General features: G+C 68.1%; 1 protein-coding gene across 2 annotated transcripts in view; it reads right to left on the bottom strand.

Moving 5' to 3' along the window:
* The window catches only part of FLNC (filamin C), a 52,413-nt gene that overhangs the window by 15,683 nt on the left and 29,179 nt on the right, over nucleotides 1-7,551 (bottom strand). For both annotated transcript variants that reach the window (XM_026660300.2, XM_026660299.2), the window contains exons 17-24: nucleotides 6,804-6,894; nucleotides 6,401-6,570; nucleotides 6,041-6,158; nucleotides 5,041-5,303; nucleotides 3,900-4,497; nucleotides 2,837-3,010; nucleotides 1,865-2,027; nucleotides 1,089-1,249 (exon numbers count right to left, since the gene is read on the bottom strand). In XM_026660300.2, the coding sequence (XP_026516085.1) occupies nucleotides 1,089-1,249; nucleotides 1,865-2,027; nucleotides 2,837-3,010; nucleotides 3,900-4,497; nucleotides 5,041-5,303; nucleotides 6,041-6,158; nucleotides 6,401-6,570; nucleotides 6,804-6,894 (1,738 nt within the window). The remainder of the gene's footprint in view (nucleotides 1-1,088; nucleotides 1,250-1,864; nucleotides 2,028-2,836; nucleotides 3,011-3,899; nucleotides 4,498-5,040; nucleotides 5,304-6,040; nucleotides 6,159-6,400; nucleotides 6,571-6,803; nucleotides 6,895-7,551) is intronic.

The raw sequence follows: 7,551 nt of genomic DNA on the forward strand, positions 1-7,551 counted from the left end.
CCAGCCCGGTGCCTCCCCGCCCCGGACCAGAGCCGGGGCCCAGCCAGCCCGGTGCCCCCCACCAGCTCCTGCGCCGCACCCAGCCCATCCAGACACACCCCTGGCCAGCTCCTGCCAAGCCACCCTGCTGCACTCCGGCCTGAGGCGCACATGGACGAGGCCCCAGCCCCTCAGCCCAGCTGCAACCCCAGCTCCCCCACCCAGCGACCCTATCCCTCTGTCCCCCGGCCCGACCTGGCTGTGACTGTGACGAAGTGGGGATTTTCCCTTGTTATGTTGTACGTGAGCCTATGTGAGGCTTACTGTTTTGCATGAATGCGGTGTGTGCCTCAGTTTCCCTGTGTACTGCACCAGTGTCTAGGTGGTGGCAATAAGCGTGGGTGACCTTTGTGGGGGCTGCTGCAGCTGCCTGCAGGGATGCTCTGTCCGCCCCTTCGGAACCTGAGACCCAGGAGGGGGATGCGACCAGGTGACTCTTGGCCCGGGAAGCGAGACGAAGGCCGGAGGAGGAGCAACGGGCGGGGCAGGGGCCAGGCAGCTGGAAACGAGTCAGTCTCAGCTGGCTTGGGGCTCAGGGGGAGGACCAGAGCCCTGGCTCTGGGCTCCCCTCCCCCCAAGATGGAGGGATAGCTCAGTGGCTTGAGCATTGGCCTGCTACACCCAGCGTTGTGAGCTCGATCCTTGAGGGGGCAATTTAGGGATCTGGGGCAAAAATCTGTCAGGGACAGTACTTGGTCCTGCTGTGAAGGCAGGGGGCTGGACTCGATGACCTTTCAGGGTCCCTTCCAGCTCTATGAGATAGGTATATCTCCATATAATAATAATAATAAAAGAAAGTCACTCTGGGCGGACTCGCTGGGGGAAGCACACAGTGGGGCAGGGGATGCTGAATGCTCCGAGGTCAGACCCAGGAGGTGAAGCCGTGTGAGCTTCTTGCCCTGGAGCCAGTCTGCTCCGAGAGAGGAGGCTCCCCCAGAGTCCTGCCTGGCTTCGTAGGGAGCAGTTCCAGAGCATCGCCTGGGGACTCAGTGACCCCATCCCCTAGCCCCGTGACCCTCCCCCCGGCCCAGCCTGGCCGCAGCCCCTACCTGGGATGGGGCGCCCCCCGAAGGTGATGTTGACGTCGTAGTCGCCGGCCGTGAAGGGGATGTACTCCACGCTGCAGCTGCCGTCCTTGTTGTCCTTGCAGGACATCTTGGCCTCCGAGGGCCCCTCGATGGCCAGGCCCAGCCCGCCGGTGCCAGCGCCCCTGCCAGGAGAGCCCGGGGCCGGTCAGAGCCCCCGCCAGCCACCCGGGAAATCCAGCTCTGCCTCGGCCATGGGAGGGGATCTGGGGCCTGGTCCCCCAGTGCAGAGCTCCTAGGTCAGGGGGCTGAAGGGGGGCTCTGGCCAGGAGCAGCTGATGCCAAAGGCGGCGTAGGGGGTGATCTGCCCTGGGGAGCCCGCTGCCAGCCCTCAGTTATCTCCGGTGTGGCTGCTCTGAGCCGGGAAGGGCCCATTAGTCCCAGGCATGGCACGGGCTTGCTAGAATCCTGCTCAGCTCTTGGCTTCTTGTGGCAGGGAGTTCCACAGGCCGATCGGGGCAGAAGCATTTAGTAAGTGTCTGTCCTGGCCCTATGCTGTTACCCAGAGTCCCCAGCCGGACCCTCCGGGGCCAGGCCACGGGCCGGACAGCAGTGCCAGGACGGGGTCTTCCTTCCCGCAGGGCCCCGTCCCCTCTGGGGGCTTTCACACCACAGGAGCCGCCCACCTCACGGGGCAGGGAGCGGTGTGGGAACGGGACCCAGGGAGCCATCCCCCACCCCTGGCCTGGGCCGTGACCGCGGCAGCTCCCTGGTCTCCCCTCTCCCCGGCGGGATGGTACCTGGTCTCCACGGTGAAGCGGTTGGACTTGTTCACCAGTCCCCCCTCCAGGCCGGGGCCGTAGGCGCGCACACGGCCGGGCTCGCAGCCCTCGGCGACGGCCACGCGGAACGGGCTCTTGGGGACTGGCACCTCGTCATACGTCACCTCCACCCGGTGCAGGCCTGGTGCGCCAGACAGGGCGGGGAGGGATCAGGAGCTGCTCCTGCCCCCGCCCCATCCCCCCCAGCTGCATACAGGGGTCAGGAAGCCCCCCCCCCCAATGCCTGCAATGCCAACTGGGGGACAGGGAGCCATGGCAGCCCTCTGTCCCCAAGGGGTGCTGTTCCCCCAGACCCCACTGGGATTTTGGAGGTGGGGGGGCCCTGGTCTCCGCTCCCCATCACAAGAAACCCGGCCAAGTTTGACACGGGGTCCTTCCCCTCCAGCCCAGGCGTCCCCATGGGGTATAGAGACCCCTGGGACACCCCTTCCCCCCCCCACAGCTGTGCTGGGACCTGCCCCACCCCCACCCCAGTGAAATCCTCCTTCAGGAACCCCCAAATCCACCACAGCAACCCCCCGCCAGGGTCGGGCCGTGGACCTAGCTCCCAGGCGACAGGTGCAGCCGGGGCCCCGCCCGGGCCGGAGCTCGCCTGGCGGCTCTAACAATAGTCACAGCCTCAGGGCAGCTGGCAGGGCCTGGGGCACCAGAACGCCTGCCCGGCCCAGGGCACCTGCTCCCTACGTCCCAACAATAAATCATTCCCCGTCTCGGCCACGGCGTCCCAGCCTTCCCAGCTCTGACACTGAGTCATAGCGGGACCTGAGGCCGGTCGCTGCACCCCTAGGTGTGCCTCAGTTTCCCCCTCTACGCTGGGGATAATTACCCTGACCCTGGGCCTATATGGTGCTGTCTGAAAGTGCAGGGCTACCACCCGCCTGGCCCAGAGCTGGAGCTGTGGGGGGCCCGTTGGCGGGCAGGGCTCCTTACCCTCCTCGTAGGCCGTGTAGTGGACACGGTAGGTCCCGTCGCCGTTGTCAGTGAGGTAGGTTTCGGTCTTCGCGCCAGAGGGGTTAATGACACGCGCCTTGATGTGGCTGCCGCCCGTCTTGGTGAGCGAGCGGGCGTCCACGGTGAACTCGGTGGTGACCTCGCGCAGGACGCCTGGCAGAGCGAGCGGGGGGTGAGTGCCAGCCCGGGGCCGCTGCTGCCCCCCAGAGAGAGCAGCACCGGCCTATGGGAGCGCTGGAGCCCAGGCTGTGCCAATCAGCTGCCAGCATCCTGGCCGAGGTGTCACCCGCCAGGGCATTTGGTGGAACCCCCTTCCCTGGCAATGGGCCCCGGGGGCCCGCATCCCGCCCCGGGGGCGGGCAGAGCTGCATTGGCTGCGGGGCCTGGGAAAGGACCCCAGGCAGCCCCCTGCAGGAGGGAGCAGGTTGGCCTGGCCACACCCGGAGGGCGGGTACGGGGACATACGGGACGGGGGTATGGGGACAGAGGGGGGAGAGGTGTGCGTGTGTGGGGACAGATAGAGGAGCTTGTGGGGCAGACACAGAGAGAGAGAGAGAGAGAGAGAGAGAGAGAGAGAGAGAGAGAGAGAGGTGTATACAGGGATGGATAGAGAGATAGAAAGAGAGAGAGAGAGGAGGTGTACAGAGATAGATAGACAGACAGACAGACAGACAGACAGACAGACAGGTAGATAGGGGGTGTGTAGGGATAGCTAGACAGACAGCTAGATAGGGGATAGCTAGACTGGTAGATGGGGGTGTCTGGGGACAGACAAACAGGTAGACGGGGGTGTCTGGAGACAGCTAGACTGGTAGATGGGGTGTCTGGGGACAGACAAACAGGTAAATGGGGGTGACTGGGGACAGCCAGACTGGTAGATGGGGGTGTCTGGGAACAGACAAACAGGTAAATGGGGGTGACTGGGGACAGCCAGACTGGTAGATGGGGTGTCTGGGGACAGCCAGACAGGTAAATGGGGGTGTCTGGGGACAGCCAGACAGGTAAATGGGGGTGACTGGGGACAGCCAGACAGGGCCCTCACCTCGCGGCTCCACGCCGGGCCCGAAGACCTTGACGGCACTGGTGTCGACGGCGGGCTGGACGTTGACGCGGGCGGGGAACTTGGGCACGGCGTGCCCGCCATACTTGATGGTGATGGTGTAGGTGCCGGGGAAGGCGGGGCTGTAGGTGATGGTGTAGGTGCCGTCGCGGTTGTTCTGGATCACCACCTCGGCCTTGACCCCTGCCTCGGAGACGATCTCGATGGTGAGCGCGGCCTCGCCCGCCTTGGAGCAGTCCACCAGGAAGGTGGCGGTCTCGCCCGCTGTGCCGCGCTCCAGCCCCGGCCCGCTGGCCGTCACCTTGCTGGGGTCGAAGAGTGGCTGGATGTTGGCCTTGAAGGGCGAGCCGGGGATGTGGGCCTCGGCGAAGAGTATGTTGATGGAGTACTCGCCCGGCTCCGTCGGCAGGTAGGACACGGAGCACGACCCGTCCCCGTTGTCCTGGCACTCGATCTTGGCCTCGCACGGGCCTTCCACGGTCAGGCCCAGCCCGCCAGTGCCCGCGCCCTTGGTGTCGATGGCAAAGGGGGCCGGCTTGCCCACGAAGCCACCCTCCAGGCCCGGCCCGTAGGCGCACACCTAAAACGGGAGCGGGTGCACGTCAGCTGGGCGGGAACGGCTCCAGGGCAGCTGCCAGCAATGTCTTCTCTCCCTGCATGGTACGGGGGGTACCCCAGCCTGGCTGGGCAGGGGCAGACCCTGCCCCCCAAAGTGATCCCGGATCCTGCCCCCGAGAGCAGGCTGGGAAGGACCCCATCAGGCCCAGCTTTCTGCCCCGGCCCCTGAGCCTGGGACACTGCCTGGCATCTCCTTAGCCGGGCAGCGCCCTCCTGTGTCCTGCAATGCCCGCTCTCTGCCTGGCACCAGAGCACGGGGGTCAATTCCTCACTGCCATGCGCCGGACCGTGTGAGAGCCGGGAGCACAGCCCCCTGGAGTGGAGGGGGAGCTGGGGGGCACCGTGAACACGCCCCTGCCCCAGAGCAGACCCGGTGGGCGAGGAAGCCGGGGTGACCCCGAGGGGCTGGGCGTGGAGCAGCTCCACCCGTGGCTCGCAACCCCCCCTGGGGGTCACAAGGCGACAGGAGATGGTGCCCGGCCCATAGGCAGCCCCCACCGCTAACCTTGGACGGGTCCGGAGGCATCACCCCCTCGACGGAGAAGGGGCTGCCCGGCACGGGGTTCCCGTCGTAGGCCACATCCACCTTGTAGGGCCCCTCCTCGGGGGGCATGTACTTGACGGTGTGGATGTCGTTGGTGGTGCCTGTCTCCACCTTGCAGGGGATGGGCCGGCGGGAGGGCGAGGTGATCTTCACGTCCACCTGGCCCTGCCCCCCGGCGCCGCGGGTGTTCACCGCGAACTCCTGGTCCCGGCCCACGTCCACCTCTGCAGGGCGAGAGCGTCAGGGCAACGGAGCCGCGCCACGGTGCCAGCCCCTCACCCGCCACACCCCACCCTGCCCCTGCCTCGCCTCACAGTGCCACGCCCTCGCCAGCCAAACCCCAACTGGGCCACCCCCTCGCCCACTCTGCCAGCCCCTCGCCCGCCACACCCCACCGCCTCGCCCACCATGCCCACAGTGCCAGATCCTCGCCCGCCACGCCCCAGCCACACCCCATAGTGCCAGCCCCTCGCCCGCCATGCCCCAGCCACACCCCATGGTGGCACGCCCTCACCCGCCACCCCCCACCATGCCCCCGCCTTGCCCCACGGTGCCAAGTCCTCGCCCGCTGCACCCCAACTGTGCCACCCCCTTGCCCGCCACACCCCATGGTGCCAGTCCCTCACCCATGCCCCACCGCCACGCCCCACTGTGCCACACCCTCACCCAGTGTGCCCGACAGGGGCCACCCCCTCGCCTGCCACGCCCCACGGCGCCACCCCCTCGCCCGCCGCAACCCCCCATGCCACTGCCTCGCCCTATGGTGCCACCTCCTTGCCCACCGTGCCCACAGTGCCAGCCCCTCGCCCACCACACCCCACTGTGCCACTCAGCCCACTCGCCTGCCACACATCGCGGTGCCCCCTCCATCTGTGCCTACTCCTCCCGCACCCCGTTCAACCGTCACCCTGGCATTTTCCAGCCCCTCCAGCCCATCCCCCGCTCCCCTGCCCCCACTCACTGTTATTCAGTCCCTGCACTTTGACCTTGCTGAGGTCCAGGGGAGGGGCCACGCTGACGGTGAAGGGGCTCTTGGGCACGGGGTCCCCCCCGTACGTCACCGTCACGGCCAGATTGCCCTGCGCGGAGAGAGCAACTGAGTTAGGGAAAGGACGGCGGGCGGTGCCCAGCAGGGAGCCACAAAGCCCGGCTGTGAGTGTGCAGGGAACCATGCCCAGCTGGCGCGTGTGCTGGGGGGGGGGGCGTGGGGGGCGAGGGCCAACCCTGGAGGGGGGGGGGGGCCGGGGGGGGGGGGGGGGGGGGAAGATGCCCAGCCCTGGAAGGGGGCGGTGCCCGGCTGGCATGCGTCCCGGCCCCTCACCTGCTGCACGGCGGTGTACTTGACGGTGTAGGAGTAGTCGTGGTTATCGATGATCTCGAAGTCCCGCACGGCCGGGCCCTTGGCTGCCCCAGCGAACTGCACGTCCAGCTTGGCCTTGCCGGCGCCCTTGGTGAAGACGGTGAAGTGGGTGGGTTTGCCGACCTCCACTCCTGGCGGGAAGGAGAGCGAGGGGCCGGGTCAGCGTCCTGCCAGCCCAACTTCCCCCGGCGCCCTGGACCCACCCGCCACACAGCGCCCCCCGCCGAGCCCCTGCCCCCTGCCCCTCCCCCCCGGACGGCGCCCCCCGCCGAGCCCCCACCCACTGCCCCCCCAGCACAGTGCCCCCTGCGAAGCCCCCACCCCGCTCCCCAGAGCCCGGCGCCCCCCGCCGAGCCCCCCTCACCTGTTCTGCTGAGCCCGGGCCCCTCAGCCTTCACCTTGCTGGCGTCGTGGGATGGGTCCACCTTGATGCGGAAGGGGCTGGTGGGGATTTCCTGGGGGGCACAGGAGAGAGAGAGGGGTGAGGGCCCGGCTGGAACCCGGAGTTGGGGGGCCAGGCAGGGGGAGACCCTCCCGCCTCTCCTCCTGGAGCCCCCCGCCTGCCCGGCAATCGCCCACAGGCTCCAACATGCTGCCCCCCTCTGGGGTGGGACGCGGCAGCCAGGCATACGGGCTGGATCCACCAGTGGGGACGTGAATTCGCAGCCGTGGGTCCCAGGGATGCCCTGGCCAGGCCCCTCCGGCCGCACAGACGCCCCCGGGCATGGGCTCTGTGCTGGCCCCAGGGCTCCCATCCCTCTCCCCTCGGCCTCCTCCTCAGCCTGGGAGAGCAGCACGCCCAACCCCACACCCGCCCCCGCCGGCTCAGGGGGCAGCCAATGGCAAGTCCCTCCCAGGATCCCCAGTCCCGGGGTGAGAGGTCACAGGGAGCCCCCTACAGAGCCCCTCGAGCTGCTCCCCTGGGGATAACGGTGGCTTTGGGACGCTGGTCTGAGGCCCCTGAGAGGAGATGGCCCCATGCGCCATTCCACTGCCCTGGGCCCGGCGCCAGCCTGTACCTGGCCGGCGAAGAGCACCAGGATGGCGTAACGCCCGGTGCCAGCCCGTACCTGGCCGGCGAAGAGCACCATGATGGTGTAACGCCCGGCGCC

The sequence above is a fragment of the Terrapene carolina genome, unplaced genomic scaffold (genome assembly GCF_002925995.2).
Source record: "Terrapene carolina triunguis isolate 2854851 unplaced genomic scaffold, T_m_triunguis-2.0 Scaffold750, whole genome shotgun sequence".
In the NCBI taxonomy this organism is placed as follows: Eukaryota; Metazoa; Chordata; order Testudines; family Emydidae; genus Terrapene; species Terrapene triunguis.